Below are 25127 nucleotides of genomic sequence, written 5' to 3'. Positions count from 1 at the left end.
ATGTTATTAGATATTCAGATTCTGGAAAACAACACAAAAAACTAAAGATTAAAATGGAAAACAGTACAGATTAAAAGATAAGTTAGAAAAAAAGGTAGAGAAAGTGTAAAGCACAATCGCTGTAACACGTCAAGATATGCAGAGATTAAGATGTTAAAAAAAATTGTTTCCTCTACATCAATTCAACAATCTTCCTGTTTACCATTTTTCTCAGGTTTGTCGCATCCTAAGGTGCGCTCAGAGAAGGTCTTTCAGCAGCAGTTAGACATCCCAATCAGTGCCAGTAAACATGACTCTCGCCAGCCTTTCTGCCGGAGCAGTTCTTTTGACAGGACTCACGGCCGAAAGCGACCTCGTGAACCCTTGCTGGACTGTACTGAAAGTATGTTGTTCATTCATTCATTCTTTTCCCCTCCTCATTCAATTATTCGCTTCAGTCTTGTTTACTTTCATCTCCCTCGAACTCATCGAGTGAAGTCCTGTGACTCAGCACTGTCTTTGGTTTGTCTGTAGATGCTCCAAAGTTGAATATGGACATAGGGAGTCCGTGCCCATCTCTGTCTGCTCTCAACACACCCACCCACAGTCCTCTGATGAGACAGCCGTCAATATCCGAGACCTACACACCCCTCCACCTCAACAGCAGCGCTACCGTAAGATGCTCTTCAAAGCGTCTGTTTGTGGAAACTCTTGAGATCATGTTACTTAGGCCTGTATGTGACTCTTTCAGACTATTCGCCGACGGAGAGGAGAGAGCCCCTTCGACATCAATAACATCGTCATCCCCATGTCTGTGGCCGCCACCACCCGCGTGGAGAAACTACAGTACAAAGAGATCCTTACCCCAAGGTCAAAGACACAAGCTGTCTATCCATACCTGCATCATATATTCAAAGAATCGTTCTTTACCTGCTAAATATGCTGCCTTTTGCTTTTTAATTGCAGTTGGCGAGAAGTGGACATTTTTGCAAAACCAATATCTGAAGAGGATGATGCTGTGGAGGTACGCCTTGCAATTGGTCAATTAGCAGTTATTTTAGGCTGTGTTATTTAGGGTGTTAATGGTTTGTTACATTTAAGCAGGATGATGATGCCTCAAAATGCTTTCTTGGTTGGCAGCTCATTAGGGTTTTAAGATCTAAACTGGCTGACAATGTAATAAAAATCTAGACAAGTCTGGAAAGCAGTTTTGTCAAATATCATTAATTAGTGTTAACACACAATGTCTGATTCCTGAAAAATGACTCTGAGCCGATACTTTTTTTTTTCTTCTTATCTAGTGATTCTGTAATTTGGTTTGTTAATGTTTCATTTTTTTTATAGCCTGTAGCCCTGAATAGTGTTTTCAGTGATCTTCTCTCATTGTCTCAGATTGAGGATCTCTCTGACGTCACTTTCTCTCAGCTTCACCTTCCGTGTGAGGAGCAGGAGCGCTCTCGCTGGAGTTGGACTGCCAGCAACATCGCAAAGAGAAGAGGCAGCAGGTGGGGCAACGCTTTTCTCTGCCCTTTTTAGGAAAGAGTGCAATTTCTCCTGATTAACAACTTTGCAAATGTCTGCGGTTTTCCATTTTGTGATGCCAAATGAGTAACGTTCTAGTTTTAAACAAGAGAAAATGACTACAGGCAGTTCGCTTACCTCAACAGTACATTTAGAACTTATTGACGCAATATGCATTTCAGCGACGTCACCTCAGTTCCACTCAGTACATTAGTCCTGGTTCACACTCATTTCTAACACCAAACCTAAAGATACGAAGCCAAAGGCATGAGGATATGGTCATAACCTGATTGGGCAGCTTTTATGACATATATTTTGTAACAGATCTTACCAAACATCCAAAACAATGTTTTGTGCAGAGCTAAACACTCGTCGTTTTTTTGAATTTTCACAAGCTGAGAACACACCAAAAATTTATCAAATGTGAAAAGTCAAAACGGCGCCGGGAACTCCTGTTCCACGCACAAAGAAAGATCTGCTTCAAAGACATGGCAGTTCTGATGCTTCTTCCAAACTGTACTGGCTTTTGGTTAGTTTAGATGTCGTTGGTCTGTGTTGCGTTCATATTTCAGGTAAACCACATCTTTTCTTGTATGGTGTGCACCAAGGTTTAATTGCCAGTGTTTACACTTATTCACAGCACGAATGCAGCAATCGCACTAGAGTTTGTTTAAATCGAATCAAACCTGCCAAGTCTGAACACACTGGATGACCAGCACTTATCTTTGTCTCCACAGGTCATACAAGTCTGTGGACGGACGGACAACCCCGTTACTGTTCGGCACAAACCCCTCCACACCGCAGCCCTCGTCTCCAGACACGGCGCATTTCCACATGCTGCATGATTACAACTCGGTGACATCTCCCTCCAGCCCTGTCAGTCCAGAGATGCTGATGCTGTCCGGCCTCCACACGCCTGGCTCCAGAGACTCGCAGCGGCTGCAGTCCAATGAGGACACGCGCTGCTCCTCCCCAGATACCTACGAGGAAATGGTAGGCTCCTGATATAGAAGAAGCATTGATAAATTTCCTTTATGTTGGCTAGTGTTTCAGGTTATTGAACATTCAAATTCACATGCGCTCAGTTTATTACAAGGACTGTCACATTGGTCCAGCTGAGGAGGAATTGGGAAACAAAAAACCTTTTGGTTACTCTGTGTTCGGATACTTGTGATGCAATCTGGGAAAACCCTGTCAGATGTCATGCTGGGACATTTTCAGAAAATGTGAAAAATATATTGAATGTCAGTATTTTCGTCAAAATTAGGTTTTCATTTAATTATTATTCCATAATATCTCTTGTCTATCATCTCTGAAAATATCTTGGCAAAATTCACTTGTTTAGAGCAGAAAAATAGCGGTTTAGTGCAGCAAGCAGAAAACTGTTAAGAAGGCGCTGCGGAGGTACACTACAAAAACAGTTAACCTATCAAAATAAACCACCTAACATATAATAAAGGTGCATCAATGCACAGTCCTGTCCTGTGTAAACTAAGGCAGGCAAAGTTTTATTTATTTTTTAATATCGTGAGATGGTGAAACGGAAGAGAACAACGCTGTCTGAGGTAGCTGCTCACTTAATAAACAATCGTGCTCCTCTAAATCTGCTTGATGTCAGTGAAAGTCCTTGCCATTCCTGAAAGTCATAGCCATCAGCCAACTTCAGATAGCCATAACTTTTTGTCATGTTCAAGCTTTCATATTGCATCAAAACCTAAAAAAGGTCCAATTTCACCATGTGGTGGGTTTTCTTAGATGGCATCACATTTACTCCGTGTCTCTGTCCCTACAGGCTCCCCAGCCGGTTCAGCCGTGGGAATGCCGGACCTTTCCCCTGGATGTGGATCCGCAGCAGGAGAGCGAAACCCTACACAGTCCAGCTGGCGAGAGGCCCTGTAGGACCATTCGACGGGTGTCCGGGTGCAGGTCGTCCAAGTCAGAGTCTGACGCTGGGCCTTCGTCACCTCTCGACGATGACTGCGCCAAGCAAAAACAAAGCAACCCACCCAAACCTACTCACCGATGAAGCCCAGACTCTGCCCACCCACCGAACCCCCGCCCACCAGCTTTCACAAACTCCTGAAACAGCAGCAGCATAGATGGAAAAAAATAACCAACGACGAAACGAATGAAAGACCCTGTTGTTTGATATTCAAACATCAGTTAATTCTTTCACGCTTTTTAGTGAATTGTATGGAGATGTATATGAAGACCTGTTTTAATTCAGTCTCGCTTTTGGGTCACTGGAGAAAAAAAGTTTATTAAATTAAATTAGCTTGAGGGCTAAACCAAAATAAGAAGCTCCGAAACGTATCGTATGTAACAGAAGAGCACTTCCCCCTTAGCATGCTGTCGTACTGAGGGGCTCAGCTTGCATTGTGTGTGGCACCCTTCCAGATTTTTCCAATATCCCACCTAAAATTACTCCTTCAGATTTGAAGTTTATACTGGAGTGATAAAACGCAAAAATAAAGCCAATGATAAGGATTGCAAGAGACAAAGTGTGTGAAAGCACTTCGAATTCTTTTTCTCTACACATTCCCTGCCTATTATTTTAAACAGACAAACTTGCCCGAGAAGTGCATGAATTCCACTTTCTGGTTTCATTTCAGTCCTACATTCTCGTTAATACGGTGGTTTGTCTGTGCCCCACTTCTGTCAAAGTGACGGAGAGAGAGCAGGTGCCAGAAAACCAAACTGCTCTCATGCACCTTTTAAAGGCCACTGTCTGTTTGATTAGAGCACTTAATTGGTCTCTTGCACGACACGATTGCCAGTTACAATTGCCTGAATAAACGCACAGGATGTGAACATTTGAGACAAGATTGCACTCTGTAGCGTAGCATCGTGGAACAAGATGGCTCTTTCTCGTGTGGGCCTGCATTAGTGTGAATTTTAAAGCACTTGACGTTGCTGTGCATGATCAGGTTAGTCCAGAAAACGTTCTGTCACTCCAATATAAACTGAAATTTGCTGCCACTTGACCTCGATTTCGTTCGAACCCTATATAAAATAGCTCTTCATTGATTGGTCAAGTCTAAACTCTTTGTTTAATAAAACAATCTGCAGTAGCTACAGCCATCGAATCCCGTAACTTGATGTTCGAGTAATAATGTCAGCTGGAGTGCTTGATAGGAAAGGACTTGGCAAATTTTCATTCGTTGGCTCCTCTGTTGCTGGCGGTCACAGCCCCGGTTTTTTTCCATTGTGTAACGATGAGGAATGATTTCTGTTAGCTCCCCAGTCAGTGAGTCACTGCTTGCTACTCCTTCCTGTTATTTGAACTAATACGAATGTACAAGTCTAATAGCGGACACCAGTTACTTAAGATTTTTATAAGTAGCTTCTCTGTATCTGTCGTCACACGTTTCTAGCTATTGTAGCCATTTGTTCTTGTTTAAGGGATGTCATGTAAACCAGAAATCCTTAATATATTCCTTTTATCTCACTGGAGTGTATCAGCGTTCATAGTGTCAGAGAAATCTCATCTGTTGAGGTTGTGTGGCAAATCATAAGGGGACCATCTATGACTGTCCCATTCATTCTTAATATCATTAATTATGGTTTTATGTCTCTCTCTCTATGGGGGTCTGTGTACTTATCAGGCAAATGTACCATAAGGTTTGACTAGCTTTCGAAAGCCAATATTGTATCGTGTGAGTTATTTTCATACTTTGAATTTCCAGTGTGGGGAATGAGGGTTGGGTGAGTCTGGTCTATACTTTAGCATGTAATAGTTTGTACAAAACAACAACAACAACAACAAAAAAGTTTATTTTGTACATACCTTGTTTGATTCTTTACTGTGTTTGATGTTCAGGCTGTAGCTGTCCTGATTGTTTAGGGAGAAGACACACGAATATTTAACTTTCTTTATGGAGAGGCATCAAGAAAAAAAAAGAAAAAAAGTTTATGGATAATTGGCAACTATCTGACAGACAGGCAACCGTTTGTGCTTTTCAAATTAAAAGTGAATTATATTGTACTCAAGCGTCTTCTGTCTTTCTGTTGTCCTAGAAACATGCTTTCATCAGGTTCCTATATGTAGAAATTTCAATTGTTCTGTGAGATGTTCTATGATCAGTAAGAATTTGAATTAGACCTTGCATTTCTTTAACATGTTTATATGCATTTGACGTATTTATATGAAAGTTACGTGACATACAGGCAAGTATGGTGACCCATACTCAGAATTTGTGCTCTGCATTTAACCCATGCAAAGTGCACACACAAAGCAGTGAACACACACACACACACACACTGTGAACACACCCGGAGCAGTGGGCAGCCATTTATGCTGCGGCTCCCGGGGAGCAGTTGGGGGTTCAGTGCCTTGCTCAAGGGCACCTCAGTCGTGGTATAGCCGGCCCGAGACTCGAACCCACAAACCCACGAGTCAAACTCTAACCACTAGGCCACGAATTCCCCATATATAACGTTAAACCCTTACAAACATATTACAGTTGTTCACACTAATGTTCAAGGTCAGTAGATAAAGGTTGTGGTTATTTGTCTGCACTGTAATTATCTGGATAAAGTTATGGCCAGGTAAAATTAAAACCAGGCTGCATATATATATATATATATATATATATATATATATATATCATTGTATTTTAACTGCAGCACTTCTGTGCACTTTAGCTGAAGCAGCCTGTAAAAAGAGGGGAAAACGGCATTTATTTTTCTATAATTGAAACTAAAGCAGCAATATTTTGATGATAGCGTTTTCAAATTTGCATTCTTGAAATAGCTTCCCATTTACGTTCCCAGGATGCTTTGAAAGGTACTCGGTTGGAAAAACAGCGATTTAGTCTTTGTTCTGCCATCTACCGGCGATGATACTGCATCACTCACATTCATATGCTTGCACATTTCATTAAAAAAGCCATATTCTCCGTAATTGACTTGGTTCTGTAGTATTCGTCTTGTCATGTGATCTGAACATGAGGCGACCCGCTATATGCAACTTTAAAAACTGCTTTCGTTTGTCTCCTGTTTACCTTTTAGTCTCGTGTCAGTATTCATGATTTTAAACCGATATTTCAAGTCTTGGACTAGCTTTTCACATGTGAATCTTTCAAACGTAAAAAAATGACACTGTACCTTTAAGTATATCTAGTGTTTATAACCACGTCCAATAACACGCATCCACTGAGTAAATCATCTGAAGGGAAAAGGAAACCGAGAGAGAAGAGTGATCTTCCAGAAAAACAAAGAACACACAAAGCAGTTTAATAAGGACTTTATTTCCAAATTCACGTTTACAGCAAGGAGTATCAGTGTAAACCATTTAATAAAACACATTACGACAAAGACAATCACAACTGTCAAGCTAGAATGAAGAACTGCGAGGAGAAGAGCAGAGGCGGGAAATGAAACGGGAGAGAGAGATAGAGAGACCTCGGAACCGGTTAACAGATTATTACAGAATCGTTTGAAACCCAGATAAAGGGCGGAATGACTTAAAAGGCCTTATCCAGTGCCGTTTTTAAACATTTGATCTGATAATTGTGTTCTTCAGGTTTATGTTAGCAGCATGCTGTAGGACGGCCATAGTGTTGGGTTTACAGCAGTCCGTCTAAAGCGTCTCAGGCTCATGTTAAGATGCAGGTGGCACTAGTTAAGTCCTAAACTGATATTCTGGATGCAAATTATTCCTCTATTTTACCTATTATTATATATTTTTTTCCACATTTCTAAATGCAAGATATACATCTAAATGAGTAATGCAGTTTGTGTAAAGGCAGCTCTTCTGTCACATCCGTGCATACACTTTCAAATGAGCCTAAAGCTGCAATGCACTGCAGATATTAAACAAAAAGCTTAGTGTCCGATCCAAATCAGATCTTCTGAACGCATTCGTACATCTTTGACATCGTCCACACAATACTATTAGAAAAAAATAGTGCAACATAAACCTGGATTTTAGCAGGTAGCATTGTTCCTTCAATCCTAGTCCACTTTTTTCTTCTTTCTTTTCGTGTTTTAAGATGAGTTTAACGCTCTAGTAAAAAGGTAGTTGGACAGGGGTGTGGTGATTGGGTTCCAATATTCACAACCATGGGTGAAGTGGATTGCATGCTGGGAATCTGGTTTGGGTTGGATTGATGACGCTATTGAAGGCTTTAATAGGCTACTGAGGGGAGCTTGGCTATGTGTTAAATGTCCTGCACCGTGTTTTACACCAAATGATCCATCTTAGACCAAAGAGAATCTCTAAAACATAGACGGTCTTCTCAAATGTAGCTGATGGACACCGGGAGGCACTTTTTCTGTTGTCTGTCCTCAATATGAGATTTCCTGATGTGATGTTAGTTATTTTATTGAGTGCTTTTAACTGAAATCCTCTCATGTCTATTAAAGTGGTCCATACACGCATGCTTTGGAACAGCATTTTACACACAGAAGCATCATTACCATACAGATATAAGCAGAAGGAAACAATGAGAGGATGTACCGAGTGATATATATTGAGTTTGATGGTGCTTGTGCAGGGCAAACGACTTCAGAGCTCAACAATAAGAATGACAATGTGTGATCTGGGGCCTGTGTGAGGCCGTCACTACATCTTATATTTGGTCTCGTAAATCTTTTTAAACATAGCAAGCATTTTTGTTTTGAAAACGGAAACTTCAAGCAATGACGCCATGAGAATGATGCAATGGTTGTTATTAATTACTAGACATTATCAGTTAGGTTTTACATTTGTCATTTAGCAGTGTAAAAAAAAAATCATCCTAAACAATATGTTGCTAAAAATAATTTAATAAATATATTTTTAAAAAAAAGCTCTATGTAAAATGGAGTTATGTTTCTAATTATTTGATTTAAATAATGTTTAAAAATCTAGAATTAAAATGTATATTTGTAGAGACAAATTATGTTGCTAAAAATTTAATATAAAAAAAATGTAAACAACTGTCCAGATAGACAAAAATCCTTATTGTTGAGCCCTGTACAACAGTTTATTAAAATTTTTGTGATTATTTTTATATATTGACATTTGCTTTCCTCTCTGTCAAAGAGTCGCTAGAGGCCAAGCAAGATTTCATTCAGCGATGCAACTTTCTGTGCATTTACGAGGACAGATAAGCCTTGAGAATCTGCTCTGGTGATGAATGAGGATGTGCAGTTTAATAGAGTTCACAGGTAAAGTCTGAAACCGACATTTCCAAACTATGATAATAGAATTACTGTATCCTAGACTCATCTGAAATATGATTTATCAAAGTCTTTACTGTTTTAATTTGTATCAACACACAATTGAGGTGTTTTGTGAGTTTAAAAGCTTTTATTAAACACCAAAGCATGCACTATAGAGCTTGCTGATGCGTTTGATTGAAATAACTATATAGCGGGCCTCTATTGTGTCTGATTGTAAGTTTTACCTAGGAGCGTTTGAAATGTTTCTGTCCTATCAAATGTCCTATCCTTCAGAACCATGTAGCATGTTTGCCTTCACTACCGCTGCATGTCAAAACAGGAGTGCATAAGTTATGGTAAATAAAAACATTCACAATAAGGCAACGAAGCAAATACAGCTTTGAAAGCAAATGTCATTATTGTTTCTTTTTAAAAAACGGGGTAGTAAACGAAAAAAATCAGGCTACTCAGTGCTGTAAATGACCATTTGGACCAATACACCACCAGCTCCTTTTAAATTGAAGTTTTTTTTCTCTCTCTTTTGTTAATACTAAGTCAATAACATCAATACCTGTCTCTCCGTGCCAGGAGGCAAAAATTATTTCACAAGCAGACAAGCCGCTGGGACAACCTTTAGTTAGGAGAAATCCGACAAGCACCTCTTTTGAAAGGACTGAAGGAGATACATTTGTAACTTTTTTTTTTTTTTTTTTTTTTCAATGTGTGGTTTGGTGCCGGCAGCTCACAGGCCTTGTTTAGCGAGGGAGGCCGACACCTGATCAGCTAGCGTGGACAGTTGTGGGGAGTCGGTCATGTTGATGCTGCCGGAGGAAGACACGTTGCTAAGGCGACGGGGCGATCCATCCATGGAAATGTCGGGGGACTGGTACACGATCTCAGCGCCGTGGTCGGTGCGCGCTTTGGCTTGCTCTCGGAAACTTAGCTTGTGGCTCTCAATCTGACGGGAGGGAAGGAGGAATTCGGATTAAATTGGGTGCATATGAACAACTGTCAGGTTTTGTAAGATAATATGTACATAATATGAAAGGTGGTATGTATTGTTTGGGGTCACTAAGGTTTATTATTTTTATATATCACCAAGTTTATTACGAAGGCTGCCATTATTTGAGCAAATACAAACTAAAACAGTCTTGCTGGAAAATAAAAAAATATATATTTTAATATGTTTTGAAATTAAATTTTATTCCTGATGCAAATCTGAATTTTCAGCATCATTACTCCAGTCTTTAGTGTCACATGATCATTCAGAAATCTTTCTCTAGGTGCGTTCACGCCGTATTGTAATTACCGTTATTATGATATACCAACTCGTAAAAAGTCGTAGAACTCGTAATTGTAACTTGTGAACTGGGGGTTTTCTGACCACGGCTATGTTTAGGCATTGATAGTGCGATAGTTCTGTGTTCGAGTCACAAGAATACGAACAGCGCCAAATAGAACCTCATGTTTAGTCCTTTCGAAATTACTGTAATTACGATATGGCATGAATGCAGCATAACACGCTGATTTACTGTGCTTTTTAAAGTTTTATCTGGAAACCGTGATTTATTTTTTCTTAATAGAAAATAAAAAATAAACAGCATTTATTTGACAGTTTTATAATCACTTGTGATCAATTTAATGTGTTATTGCTTAATAAAAAGTATTAATTTCTTTAAAAAACTAGAATGTTTTGAATGGCAGTGTGTATTTTTTTATAATAGTCTGTATATCTGTCCCAGCTTCATTTGCAGAGACAGCAGAAAGTCATGCAGTAAGGCTTCCCTCTAGTGGACTTACATGGACAACTAGATGCAATATGGTAAGGTGAGTCTTATAAAATACAGTACAGTATGTCTATATATATATATATATATATATATATATATATATATATATATATATATATATATATATATATAAAATAAACATTCAGTACTTTTAATTTCTGAATCCATCCCCCATTCATTTTGATAAGAATAGTTATATTTGCTCACATAAGTGGGATCATAAATGTACTAAAATATTTCTTATAAAGATAATGCACTATTGAATTGAAAAAAGACCCACGATTCCAGTGTTATACTTACTGAGGCCCTCTGACTTAACCAGACTGTTCCCTTCAGAGGAGGGAAGGTCAAAGGTCATGTCCACATCATTAGAGTGAACAGCGTCCCCATTAGAGGAAGCATTCGCGGCCTGCGGCTCTGCTTCCTTCCCCTTCTCCCTCTACAGTGTGGACGCCACATAGTTCACATGGTTATGGGTAAACAAAACAAAATGTGTTGGGATGCAAAGTATGAAATGAGGTTATGAAGGGATAAAAAAAATATATATAAAAACACTCAAACTAGAGGGAATGCTGGGAGAAAGCGTGAAGCTGTTTCAATATTTAAGTATTTCCAAGTAAGAGTGCCAGTCTACTCTATAATCTTCCTCCTGTGGATCAAATAATAATGCCCATCAATAAGTTAATAGCAAAAACTGTTTGATCAGAAGACTAAATTTCATTTATTTATGTGTTCTGGATCCATAATTATGATGTGCTAGACTAAAAATGTAATTAATTTAAATGTCACCCACCGTAAAACATCTTTCTCAAACAATAATTCTGAGATTATTACTGATTTATAAAAAACTTTCATCCGAGATCCAGTTCCATGATTTGACATAAGTATATTTTCTTTCATGCGCTCAGATATAGTTCTCAGATCACCACACCTACTCGATCACTGAATGTTTCTGAGTGTGAACACATGAAAGCAGCACTCAGTCAACAGTTTTAGTTTAAGTGTGATAAAAAAGGGACACAGGAGCAGCAGATCGCCGAATGGAAGAATAGTTAACACTAAGCAAGGGAGCACACTAGAAAATGCAGTGATCTTAAAAATGATTGAAAATATACTCAGTAGAGAGAGAAGATGAAGGAGAGCAAGACCCAGCTTCTATCATACAATAAATCCTGTGCTGTACATTGATTTCATTTATTACATATCTAAAATCATCCTTATTCATTCATTTAATATATACCGTATTTTTCAGACTATATGTCGCACCTGAGTATAAGTCGCATCAGTCCAAAAATACGTCATGATGAGGAAAAAAACATATATAAGTCGCATCGGACTATAAGTCGCATTTATTTAGAACCAAGAACCAAGAGAAAACATTACCGTCTCCAGCCGAGAGAGGGCGCTCTCTGTCTTCAGTGTCGACTACAGGAGCACTGAGCAGCACTGAGCGCCCTCTCGCGGCTGGAGACGGTAATGTTTTCTCTTGGTTCATGTCAAATTAATTTTGATAAATAAGTCGCACCTGACTATAAGTCGCAGGACCAGCCAAACTATGAAAAAAAGTGCGACTTATAGTCTGGAAAATACGGTAATTATATGTAATTCATTAGAGCCTATAGGAATAATTGTAATACCCTTATATGCATTGGTTTTGTGTGTTGTGACTGAATTAAATGAGATTAACGCTATAAAAATAGTGTTTTTTTTACTCACTCTCATGTCGTATGATTTAGAGAAGCCCAACAGCCCCCATTCACTTTCATTAAATGAGAAGAGGAGTCAAAACATTCTGCTAAACGTCTTCTTTTGTGTTCCATGGAAGACATAAAGTCATGCCGGTTTGGAACAACATGAGTAAATTCTGAGCAAGTTTAAGATTTTGGATGAAATAAACATTTAAATAACTAGTTAATGGGCCACAGGATAATAACATTTGATCTAGATTAGGAGCAGAAAATTAGATCTTAAAGGCAACTCAAAGGAGTCTGCAAAAATATGTGCAAAACAAGTACACTGAGGTCTGCCAAGCAGGAGGAAGCATGCTGGCCATAGCAAGATCTAACATAAAGAGGAAACTTTCAAGTGGGCATTGCAGGCAAGAGTAGATAAAAACCATCAAAATGCATCATGAAACACATTGTTGTCTTACGCATTTGTATTATTGTTGTGAATTAGTTTCATCCAAATGACAAATTATTCAACACAGTATTGCACATTTGTGACTCATTTAAGTCAAGAACATACCCTCCTCTGTCCGCCCCCAGGAACATGTCCAATGTTCTCCAGAGATCCAACTTTTGACTGGCCTTTAAAATCCAGCTTCTCAGATTTGATCTCCACATTTCCACCTCCTAAAATACAGATGAATGTGGACAACTTCTGTTTAAATCAAACCTTTCCCAATTGTTTTTAGTGTACTGAAGGTGAAGATAGAGATAGGGATGGCACTTCTAATCTATTCGGGTAAATAAGATGTAAAGAAATTTTACAATATGAAACATGCAGAAACATTTTATGTCTTGAATAAGCAATATTGGTCATGTTTCTGACTGAAATCTCACCCGGTTTGTGATGAATGTTGACCTTGGAGCCACACTTTGATTGGACGTTGCTTAGGTCGATCTTTTTGTGCACTATCTGAACCTGAAGCATGAGGAATAAATCGAGTCAGTTATCAAACAGAGCAATTTGGAAGGAAATGAACCGCATGCTCAGGCACCCGAGGAGCTGATGATCTGGAGTAGGAAAACTACCATTATTCACAACAACAGGGTTCATGGGACAGAGAAGTAACTTGCCACCACAAAATAGATCTAAATCCAATTTATATACTCAAGCTTCATGCTATTTTATTGGAGTGACATATTTAAATTTAGGAGGCATAAAATATACAGTATGTACATAGACTAGGTTGACATCAGATATATGACAGACTGGTTACTATCTGTCTGAATACATCTTAGAGGGCATTTACACACGATCTTTTTATGATTACATGTCAAAATGTGTAAATACCTTTTCAAAAAATATTCTTGACATGGACATTTTCTTCTCTGTCCCAAATACTGAGTCAGAAAAGAGATTCACTCAATTTATGCATCACTCAATATTTTAGTCAAAGGGACCCATGGGTTCATAGAGGGAAGAAATTATAATGCAAGAATTCATGTTATATCTGATTAACTGCTTCAGGCGAAACTCAGATATAACTAAATTTACATCTGAAGGCAATACCAGCGCTTGTAAGGCAACAAAAACAACTTCTTTGGCAAAGTGATCCAGATAAGAAGAGAAGAAAAGTAGCACACCAAAGGATGAAATGATCTACAAAGCATTGTTTGAATTGAGACTTTAAGCAGTTTGTGGAAAAAAAAAAGTATTTGAATGCAGATTAATGGATATGAATTCACCTTGCAAGCACTGTAATGGAGGTTTTTTTTTTTTCTGCATATCTGACTACCTGAAACCCCTTCACAATCTCCACCTGCAGAGGAATTTATTGTACATGCATGCAATCTACACAGCACATCTGCAACACAGCAACCAGTCAGCGGTCCGAGTGCATCACCAGGAGGAACACTAGGTAAGAGGAGATACCAACACTGGGGATTCAGGCAAATAAATTGAACCTAGTTTGTGCAAAGGCATCTAGATGGATGTCTTGCCCAAATGCATTGCCAGAGCAGGCATGCTGCAGTCCCTGGACTCGCCAAACCTTCACAAAACTGGCATTTTTTAGCACAGCTCATAGCTAAAGCCACTAGTCAGTTCACATTTTAACTGTTAACTCTTGCGAGATCAACATGAGCTTGAAAGTAGGGATGTCCAGATCCGATCTCATGGTTTCAGACTCAATCGGAATCGGACGTTACCTCCCGACCAGGACTCGGATATATATATATTCTCATTATTTTTTAACACATCTTTAGTTATGCGGTGGCATAGAATTAGACCCTTTTGACTCCACGCAGAAACAGCAACGCGTGCGGCATGACATCACTTTGTTTTCAAGAGCTGGTGTGAACAAATATAGATTCAAACTCAAAGAGACATGATAGTCTGCCCTTGGCCTGATATTTCATTCGGACTCAGGATACAGCGAGATGAACATCACAGAGCGCTAAACTCTCATGCAGTGTGTGTTTCATTCATACTCGAAGCCGGAGCGCGCTCTCGCGCTGATATCAGGATATTCCTAATATGGACAAAAGCGTCCAGCTATGCTGTGGTGCTCACAGGAAAACAGAAACTTATGCAAACACGAAGACATTAATATACGAACAAGACAATAAACTGTTTTTCAAGTAATCTCCAGCAGGTGATAAATAAAGTATATGAACAATGCAGTGCTAATTGACATAGCATTTATTACAGTACAGAAACTATTCTGCCTTATTATGTGATAAACAGTGTTTGTAGTATATAAACAAATCATTATTATTTGTTATTGTCCAGCATTTATAGATTTCTAAGCCAATTAAAAGCTAGAACTTAGAGAAAAAATAGTTATTTTTACTAGCCTATTTAAAATAGCTGTTTTATATTTGAATATATTTCAAAATGTAATTTATTGAACGTCCTGGATCAGTTTTTTCGCTCCTTTATTCTTTTTTTTAATGTATTATAGAAGTATCGGATCGGGACTCGGTATCGGCAGATACTCAAAATCAAATGACTGGGACTCGAGGACAAAAAAGCCTGATCGGGACATCCCTACTTAAAAGCTAATAAGTTGGTTGCACTTTCTTGCAGTGACTTTATGTATACTTGCAATGTACTTACCTAAGAAAGTAATGGGTAAAATAAGGTAACTAAATGGGTTACTTAGGGGTTTAGGGGTAGGTTCAGGGTCATTACCTAGTAACAGTAATCACTATAGAAAATACATAGTATGAACAGGACTGTTAATATGCTAAGATGCAAGACTATACTGTGTAAGTTCTATTTTAATGTAATAGAAAGTCTATAAAAACGATGTATTTAATAAAAAACTCTCAAATTACAGCATTTTTTAAGTCTTGGATGTTCATGCTCATTAGTAAGTTAAAACAGGTGAATGGATTTTAATCTAACTTAATCTAACAATTATTTCACTTGTCTTTTGGCTGTGTGGGTGTTTGGTAGAAAATACTTGACTTGTTGATGGAGAGCTACTTCAAAGCTTTGACTGTGGGTATGTGTGTCAGGGTTTCATTCGTTACAAAAGGTAACTATCCACACTGAGTGTGCAGAACTGTCTTTGGGAGCTTTACATACTTGAACCTTTCTGTTAGAAATGTGCAGCAGTCATAGTCAAAGCTCGAGGTTTTTAAGTCAATCGTTTTTGATAATTTCAAAACATCAAGTAGATTATTAGACTCAGACATATGTGGGGTAATATCCTGAAGAAACTGCTCCAATTCACATATCTTTTTACAGGATATTTCATATACATCATGTCTGTGTGGGGTCCTTTTTTCAATCAAACAGCAGAAAAATAATAGTATGTTTGGTTGTTTTTCTCTTTTTTTCCTGCACTATTTTACAGCTGTATCTAATGTTAACGGCTTCAAACTACACTATTTTTTTTTCTATTAGTGAGGAGCTCTAGCCCTATCAGTTACTCACATCACCACCTCCAGGAACATGCTTGACATTGTCTTTGGATCCACATCTAGACTGAACATTAGAAAAGTCGATCTTCTTATGAACAATAGCCACCTGGAAAAGGACAAGGAGAGTCAAGAGCGTTAACCCGATGCTGAGTCGAGCTGAAGATCCCAGGCTCTGCAAAGAGGTTTCTTCAATTGTTAAAAACATAACATTTCCTTTTCAGTCTTGACTTACTTCCAATTTACAGTCTCACAATGGTTAACTGTCTCCAACATGAGTGAACTTGATTATAGGCTTTTCTGTCAAATATATGAACCTAAAAAATGAATCCAAATCTCCACTCAAACATGATTGGCCTACTTCCATCAGATGTGGTCAAAGTTGTCTCCTAGAGCTGGACTGTATTCAAATCTTTCAACTTCACAATAAAGTCATCCAAACCAGCTGGTTTTGTTTTCAGACATTTGATTTTACCAGTTGAAAATCATGCATGAGCGAATTACCTTCCCGCCTCCAGGTTGGTATTTGATGTTCTCGGTGGAGCCGATCTTGGACTTGATGTTCTTCAGGTCAGGCATGGGTGCAACAGGAGTGATCGGGGCGCGAGATCTCAATGAACCAGGTGATTTGGGAGGGGTGCGCACCACCGCTACTTTCTTCACCTGTTGTCCAGGGGTGGAGGACCGACTGGCTGGGCTGCTGCAACCACTACGGTCTGGGGTTTTAGGTGAGTCAGCTGACGATGAAAAACATCAGAAGACCAAAATATTTCAGTACTTTTATGCTCTTCTGATTATTTACTCTTTAGTTAACTATCGCTTTCCAGTCACCGTGATTTTACCAAGTAAGACATGTTCCTGGATCAACATCTTTTGTTGATCCTGGACCAACATTACTGTCCAAAAATATAGACTTACCCCAATCCCTGCCCCAAAAACCTAACCCTACCCATAATTTATTCCTAAAATCAGTGTGAAATTATAGCTGATTAACAAGAGTGTAGAAACACCTAACCCCGATCAAAGCCTAAAACAGGTATTTCCTTTAAAGTCATATGAATGATGATCCAGGAACATGAACTCATGCTCACCATCGCGTTCCAGCCTTTCTTTGAAAATCTGTAGAATATATAGGAGCTTTCATGGAGTTTTGTGCAGAATTTTTGATTGCAAGCATTAAACTAGCTACCACACAAAAGAGGCTTTTTTTTTTCCTCCTTTTTTTTTTTTTTTTACCTCTTTCAATGGACCCTGGTCCTGCCTTTCGCTGCTCCATCCGCGAAGCAGCTGTATTTCACAAATCAAAGTGGTACAAATCAGTCATGTAAATTCTTTATAAATAGAGAATCATTCCCTTGGGGTTTCATAACCCATTTCAAGTAGGCAGATATTATGTGCTTCCTGAAGACTTGTTAAATGGTGCGCAGTAAAATGATGAGAAGTTCTGATCACTTTTGCAGTTTGACATGCAGTGAATACACTGAACCACACAGCTCTTCCAGATTCGACTTGCTTATGAATTTGTAATCAGTGCATTTCATTAGTCATGTCACACTGAATGCCATGAGAGAATGCATTAAAAAGTGAAATTTGTTTTAAATCGTGAGGACATTGCCTGAAAGTGCTTAGTTCACATAATAACATTCAATTTCCTTTTCAGACTGGCAAGAAGGTAAATTAAAGGTTGCGTCAGCAAGTATCCTTCCTTTTCATGGTACTAAACAAAGATTAATGTGGACCCTTGAAAAGATGCATATGAAAATCACTTACCAGGGATTTTGATGCCAACTCCTTGGGGTTTGGCACCTGCCGTCTTTGTCTTGGCATCTCCAGCCTAAATATGAACAATAAAAACAACAATCAGCCAATAGTACATTCTCAGCTTTTTTTCAGGGAGTTTTTATAACCATTTAATTGAAACAATACATGCAAAACATGACAGAAATCCATTCTTTAGCTTCTCTTTCTGCTCTGGTAATAAGTATGTTGATGTTGTGAAGTCGCAGGTTTTGTAAATTCAGTCTCCTTGTAGGGTTTGCATTTTGGGGGGACTTCTCTTTGAGGGGGAATTCACTAGGCCCGATGGTTAAGGATGGGTGGCAGTACTCACCGTGGCCCTGGACTCTCTTGCTCCTGCACTGTTGGGCCTTTTTACAGATTTTGCAGAGCCTGTAGTGCTAAAGCGACTTGGTAGAGTTGAGGAAGAGACTGAGGGCTTTTTGCTGGGGATGCCTGAGACTGAAGACCCTCTTTCGGGGGCAGAAGTGGGTCTAGATTTTGCATGCGGGGTTGTGGTGGATATCTTATGTGTTTGAGAAGGTGATAAAGACAAAAATGTAAAACAATGGCAAAAAGCAATCAGGAAATTAACTGAAAAATTAAAGAGATGCTAAAATGCAATGGAAAAAATACCAAAATAAAATTGAAGATGATTTAAATTAATGACTCCTCAGTTGTTGCGTATTTTAGCACATCTGGCTATGGACTTATAGCTGCTTTTCCCACAAATCATAACATCACGCATGATAATGAATGTACCTTTTTTTCAGGAGTTGCCCCTGCTCCAGCCTTGGCTGTAAGAAAAGAAGTAATAGTAAGAGCAAGCTCATATATTGACATTTTGGTGGCCTGAAAACTTAAGACTTATCAAGATGTCAATCTACTTGATTCGAAGAAAAGTTTTTGCATCAGTGCTCAAGCTGTGATGTTGAAAGTCCTGTTTCCCGAAGCAGCGATTCCAGCCTTTCATTTTGGTATGTTTGTTTATGATAGACGTTCAGAAACAAACACTTATTGCAAAATGAAAATTGAGTCACCATTTACTCACCCTCCTCATGTTTTAGTTTCTTTCTTCCAAACCTGTATGCTTTTTTTATTCTTCCATGAAACAGGAGAGTTTATTTTAAATCTTCTGAAGCCATTCTTTAGCTTTATATGAGGAACAGACCAAAATCACTGAAAATCTGTCCTTTCTCTTCTTGGTGTATTCATTATGAGAGTTCATGAAGGAATTCTCTTTGAGTGATCGCGGATTCATTTTAAATGAACTGATGAATCCAGTTCACACAACGTATTTAAATGATTGAACTGGTCTGCTTCTCAATTTCAGCTAACATAATGGTCCGGTGTCCATGAAAACAGTCCAGTGGAGAGGTCAGGATATTCCTTGAACACGGTCATTTGGGTTTAGTGCAATGAGGGTTAGTAAATGATGACAAAATGTACATTTTCAGCAACCTATACTTTTACAAGGACCTCTTTGGCATCAATCGATTTGAGCTTGTTTCATTATTATAAAATGCAAAGAATTAAGAATGTTTTAAACTTGTACAAGGAAAAAAATCCTGAAGTAAATAACAGTGCTTGCAAGGCAAAAAAATAATAATACTAAAATAAATAAATAATAATAATGATTGTTGTTAAAGTTTCAGCAAACTTGGGTTTTAAGCTTTGAATTAAGGGTGTCGCGATATACCGGTATTGACGATAACCGTGATATTTAAAGCAACAATTATCGATATCGTGTTAATTTCGTGTGTGATGATATACCGCAATATTTAAAATGAACAGTTCTCTTATGATAACACCACATTTAAATACTCAAGCGCCAGTACCTGGTTGAGTGCCCAGGTGGCAGTATTGTGCCTTAACGCTGACACTGTCACACAAGAAGAAGGCGCAGCGCTCTCAGCTGCTGCGAGGAGAGCCGTGTTCATCAGAGTAAGTTGACATTATTTTACAAGTCATAGACTGGGAAATATTATATAACCTATTAACAGCGGTTTTCTGTGTTCATATACTTAAGTAAAGGGTGACTATCTTAATAAGTACCGCGTTTTCTTAACTTGTCTTTGTTTTTTTATTTGCAATAAATCGCCTGTGTGGAGTAACTCTTTATTTCTTCGTTCAAATCTATTAACAGTCACATGATTAAAACTGATTTTGAAAAACTGAGCAACCACATTTCTACATTAAATTCTGTAAAATGCTAAGTTGGTTTCAGTGCCATGCACTTAATGCCTCATCTGCGGTCATTCTTCAATAAGGTTCATTTGTTAATTACATAAGTTAACACATATAAATGACATAAATAATAATGAACAATATTTTCACAGCATTTATTAATCTTTGTTCATGTAAATTTCAGCATTTACTTATGCATTATTAAAATCTCAAGTTGTGTTTGTAAACATTAATGTACTATGAACTAACATGAACAATGAACGACTATTTTTATTAACATTAACAAAGATTAATAAATTGTGTAATAAATGTATTGTTCACTCACTGTTCATTCATGTTAGTTAATAAAAGACATCTTATTGTAAAGTGTTACCATTAATATTTATTCATCATACCGTTGAACTGGACAGTATATATATATATATATATATATATATATATTAATTTCGTATTTATATATAAAATAAAATCATGAAGTTGCCTTGCAAGCACCAAACTTAGCTTGCTAGATTGCTGAGTACCAAAAGATTGTCTTAAAATAGTTCGCAAAAATAAATGTTTCACATTATTGAGTGAGCTATTTGATCTTTTTGTAGAAGATGTCTGCACAGCTGTGGGAGACATTTAGGGGATTTCGTCTTGAACCCAGCAGCGATTGCTGACCTTCTCCTTTCAGTGTGTGTTATAGTCACCCCCACCAGCATGGGCCTTTGGGTCCACTTGGTTATGTTTAATAACACAGACATCTGGGAGAGGTTTGGACCCATAAAGGTAAAGCACAGTTCTGTGAGTGATACATTCAACACACATGCACAGGTAACATGCAATAGAGAGGGGCAGGTGAAAACTGTGCCAGCAGTAACGGACAATCAATGCACAGAGTTAGCCACAGACACAAGCCAAATAACACTGACCACACACAGAGAGGGAAGGAGAAGAGAAAGACACACAGGGTACAAAGGATCGAGAGAGAGAGATTTTGTGGTTACAAGCAGTCCGTTTCTTCAACCGAACACACTCTTATTGCAGTGTGCGCTTTTCAGAAAGGGTACTGCGTATTTCTACTGATCTACTTTAAAAAGAAGAAAAGGGAAGGTGAAATAAAGAAGATCTGTGAGGGGTTTGGAGGAACAGAACGGAAAACAGACCTTTGGATGGGACACTTGCTTTTCTGGCCGGAGCAGCATCTTTAGAGGGAGTTTTCTGAAGTTTAGGAGCAGATTTAGGGGAAGGAGTGGCAGCAACTGTAGCGACGGGTTTCTTTGTTTTTTCTGCAGGAGATTCTTTGATAGGAGCTGCTTTGCTTGGTGCTTTTGTGGCCATTAATTGGGCACCGGGCTTAACGGCATCCTTAGCTTCAGGTTCGGTTTTTGCAACAGGTTGGGGAACAGCAACAGGCTCAGGTTTGGCAACAGGCTTTACCTTCTCCGTATCAATTTGATCATCATCGCTCGTCTCCAAATATTTCTCATGCTTGATCTCTTTTTCTTCTTCATGTTCTCTATGTTCCTCTGCCTTAGGCTGTATCTTGGGCGCAGCAACTTCTTGGAAGGATGGAGAAATGGTTGTTGCCTCCTCTACTTGTTCAGGTTCTGGTACCTCTACTTCCTCTTCTTCCTCCTGAGCATCTGTTTGTAAGTCTGTTAGAGATGATTCCTCTTGGTTAGGTTCGGCAGCAGCACTGGGAGAAAGAGGTGATCCCGGATCAGCCCTGCAGGAGTCGGGGCTCTTGCTTTCTGGTGGTGTTTTGTCAGAGCTGCATTCCCAGCCCACAGGACCACTTTGACGACTGGGATCCTGAGGTTCTGTGTAGTCAAACGATAGGCCACGTTTTTTAGCTTCCTCTGGAGTCATGGGAAGATGAGAAGGGGTTTCTTTTTCATCGTCAATGCTTTCACCTTTCTGGGTTGTCAAGTCTGGGGTGGCAGAACAGGGCACCAAAGAAATTCCAGTTTCTTCCTCTTCTTCATCACTAACTGTTTCTTTGTCCTCTTCTTCGTCCTCTTTAATGTTGATAGCACTTCTGGGAGCTTCTTCCGCACTAGGAGAACCATATCTTCTCTCAGATTTCTCCAACTCATTTTCTTCTTTCTCCTCCTCCTCAGAGCCACTGGTACTATGATGGTCAGTCATCTTTTCTGAGGGACTCCTCTTCACCTGGCTGTCAAAGCCCATGATCCCTGAACCCATATCATCAGCTAGAGTTGTCGGTAGTGGATGTGGAGACACTGGAGACTCTCTTGAGCTGACAGAGCTCTCCTTTTGCCCATTCTCTCGCTCTCCCTCCCCATCCACTGATGCCGCACTGCTCCGGCCACTCTCGGGCAGACTTCCAGGTGTTAAATCTTCTGATGACATGGAAGGCAGAATGATAGGAACAGCCACATACAACACTATAGAATTAGCAACACTTAACCACGCTCTCTCCACAGTCAACATTAGAAGCAGAGAAAGAAAAGGAATTAAGGAACTGAAAGGAACTCAATGCACAGAACCACGTAAGGGGCCCGAACACAACACAAAACACAAGTTTCTGTTTTCATGTCAAGTTAAACAGTCCAAAAATCTGTTTTTACACACTATACTTTGAGTTAAAGAAACTTTTACAATAATTGATGCTTGGTCATCTAAATTAGCAAGCAGGAGACAATAAACATGGACTGTACTTTAAAATCTAATAACTACAGTAGCAAATGAGGGGGTCAGTGAAGAAGGGTCAAGGGGTTATAAGATCAATGCTTATAAAAGTGCCTCATCACTCATTCAATCACAACAAAAACAATTAAAACCATTAATAACGATATGAACTGGCCAATCAAACCACAATATCCACAATGACCCACATCTCTGTGAGCTTCAGTGTGTAAAGCATAGATGACTTGTAGCAAAATGACCAGTGAAGCAATGAATTGGTGCATTGTCCATTAGCAAGTATCATTTAATGCACAGATAGAACCTTCTGGATCTGATCTAAGCAGTAAAGTGTATGTTTGACACTGTGCTATGAATGCATTTGAAACATTTTTAATGCATTCAGTTATAGTTTTAAATGAATGCTTCGTTATTCTCAGACTTTTCATTTCTTAGATACAGTTATGCGAGATAGAGTCAATATGAACAGACTTAATTGGGAAGAATATGGTTCCCATTGAGATCTCTTTTTTTCATTTTTGCATGTATGCACAAGCAATGAAATAATGAAGTTGTGGCGAAATATGAGCCCAATGTATGTTTGTTTAGATGTAAATACTGTGGGCTTTCACACTGCAGGGGGATAAGGGGGTGGTGAGCCCACCATACCTTCTCCAGCTCCTGCTGTCCGTCCAGACCGGTCAAAGTTGTGTGATCACATGGAAGCAAGTTAAAAGAGCAGATGATATATGGAGAACATTAACAGCAGCTATAGGATTATTTTGCCCTGTTCGGTAGGTGAACTGATCTTATTATGCAATTTTGCTAATAAATTGTCTTGTAAATTTGCTGATATTATGTCCTTGATGGGTGTCAGACAAGCACACTGCTTATCAACCTATAAATCACAGGAAGCTAAGAAAATTGTTTTTATTAAGTTAACCCTTCCTCTATAGCTTTAAAGTAAAATGGGCTTATCATATGAAATGAATGGAAAAAGTCTACATTATGAATAACTTTATAGACATTTGATCTCTCTGTCAGCTCATAAAAAGTGAAGAGCTCGATTGTAAAGTCGACTTAGTAGCCATTAAAGTTGCAGACCCATTTCAGCCATACTGCAAACATCAGCAACATGTTCTCTAACATGAAATATTCAGCTGATGGCTAATGGTAGTCTAATACATTTACATCACTCCCAACTTCATAGAACCACAGCATACAACATACGTAACGCCATCTTACTGCCTTTGTCTCAACTAGACTGCTAATTCTCTAACAAGATCAATGAGTTTGTGGTTCTGGGAGATAAATGATAAATGAAGATTGTCTTAAAGTCCATTCACTTAGACCTTGAACTTTTGTGAGGTAATTATATGTCCAATGTAATGGCAGAAGGCAGACTTTATGTTTGTGTGTGTGTGTGTGTGTGTGTGTGTGTGTCTGATTATTTATGGTTACATTTTGTGCAAATGTACTTATTTATTTAACTCTAATTTAAAGTCAAATAGTACAATTAAAATAAAATAAGCGACAGTAGAATTCCATGAAATGTGCATTTTTTTTTATCTTTCTTTTTATTATTTTTTTTATATTCACTCAAATGTAAATATTTTTGGCTGTTATAAGTTTTGGCATTTGGCATAATAGTGATAACTAGAGCTGTTAAATCTTTTGATTTAATAACAAGAATTATTATTCTTCTTATTATTACAGCCTGTATGTCCAGGTCATGGCACCAGACATTTGCATCCATCTAAGCCATTAGCAACTCTAGTGCTTATGTCACTTACTGATTGACCATTTAAAATACTAAATGGATGTTCTGGGCACCACTATTTAGTCTAGTAACCACCCTGCCTAGAACTTGCATTATTCTCTTATGCAAAAGGAAGGATAGAGTAGACCTGCCTAATAGCTCTATGACAAATATTCTGAGCTTTTACTGGCCTTGAAACCTTTAAAGAGCTAGTTATGTTGCTTGGGAACACTACTTCCTTTTGCAACTGCATCTTACAAGCTTGAAGGCATGCAATTAGCTTTCAATGATTTTTTTCAGTGCTGCTTTACATCAGCATATCACAACATCAGCGAAAAACTCAACTAAGTTTCCAAAAAGCTTCTAAGAACATGACAAGGTTACTCCTGAGAAGTTCTAGGCTTGATGCTGGTCCAAAAAAATCAATGTCATTTTCACTGTTCATAATGTAATAAGCATTTCTTTTTGGAAACTTGTTATAAACAAAGGCAAAGCAAGGCAAAATGTTATATTAGTGTTAAGGTTCCTACTGTTTATAGTGTGACTTTTTCTGTTGTTCATTATTATTATTATTATGATTTTTTACAATGATTTCTATTTGTACATCAGTTAATTTCTAAAAATACAAAAGGTTTGAACGTGACTCAATGGAGGATTTGGCTTTCTCCATACATAGCATAATCAGTAGGGATGTCCAGATCCGATCACGTGATCGGAAATCGGGTCAGATCACGTGGTTTCAGA

The 25127-nt window shown here is 38.5% G+C and overlaps 3 protein-coding genes across 9 annotated transcripts in view; 2 read left to right on the top strand and 1 right to left on the bottom strand.

Moving 5' to 3' along the window:
* Window positions 1-5485, top strand: part of kansl1b (KAT8 regulatory NSL complex subunit 1b) — a 69896-nt gene extending 64411 nt beyond the window's left edge. For all 3 annotated transcript variants that reach the window (XM_059552928.1, XM_059552919.1, XM_059552937.1), the window contains 7 exons: window positions 215-382; window positions 514-653; window positions 731-849; window positions 946-1003; window positions 1372-1484; window positions 2238-2493; window positions 3293-5485. In XM_059552928.1, the coding sequence (XP_059408911.1) occupies window positions 215-382; window positions 514-653; window positions 731-849; window positions 946-1003; window positions 1372-1484; window positions 2238-2493; window positions 3293-3526 (1088 nt within the window). In that variant the 3' untranslated portion in view covers window positions 3527-5485. The remainder of the gene's footprint in view (window positions 1-214; window positions 383-513; window positions 654-730; window positions 850-945; window positions 1004-1371; window positions 1485-2237; window positions 2494-3292) is intronic.
* The window catches only part of scn4ab (sodium channel, voltage-gated, type IV, alpha, b), a 176423-nt gene that overhangs the window by 88584 nt on the left and 62712 nt on the right, over window positions 1-25127 (top strand). The window lies entirely within an intron of this gene.
* maptb (microtubule-associated protein tau b) overlaps window positions 9373-25127 on the bottom strand; it is a 36795-nt gene continuing 21040 nt past the window's right edge. For 3 of the 5 annotated variants that reach the window (XM_059553020.1, XM_059553045.1, XM_059553028.1), the window contains 8 exons: window positions 21142-22341; window positions 18569-18603; window positions 17801-17864; window positions 17267-17317; window positions 16535-16767; window positions 13001-13082; window positions 12684-12790; window positions 9373-9604 (listed from right to left, as the gene is read on the bottom strand). In XM_059553020.1, coding sequence (XP_059409003.1) covers window positions 9389-9604; window positions 12684-12790; window positions 13001-13082; window positions 16535-16767; window positions 17267-17317; window positions 17801-17864; window positions 18569-18603; window positions 21142-22341 — 1988 coding nt within the window. In that variant the 3' untranslated portion in view covers window positions 9373-9388. Of the gene's footprint in view, window positions 9605-10736; window positions 10876-12683; window positions 12791-13000; window positions 13083-16534; window positions 16768-17266; window positions 17318-17800; window positions 17865-18568; window positions 18604-21141; window positions 22342-25127 lie in introns of all 5 variants that reach the window. The other 2 variants (XM_059553036.1, XM_059553053.1) reach the window with 2 other exon arrangements.

Source organism: Carassius carassius, chromosome 1 (genome assembly GCF_963082965.1).
Source record: "Carassius carassius chromosome 1, fCarCar2.1, whole genome shotgun sequence".
In the NCBI taxonomy this organism is placed as follows: domain Eukaryota; kingdom Metazoa; phylum Chordata; class Actinopteri; order Cypriniformes; family Cyprinidae; genus Carassius; species Carassius carassius.
Note: the sequence above shows the minus strand (reverse complement) of the source record. Positions and strands in the feature narration are given on the sequence as shown.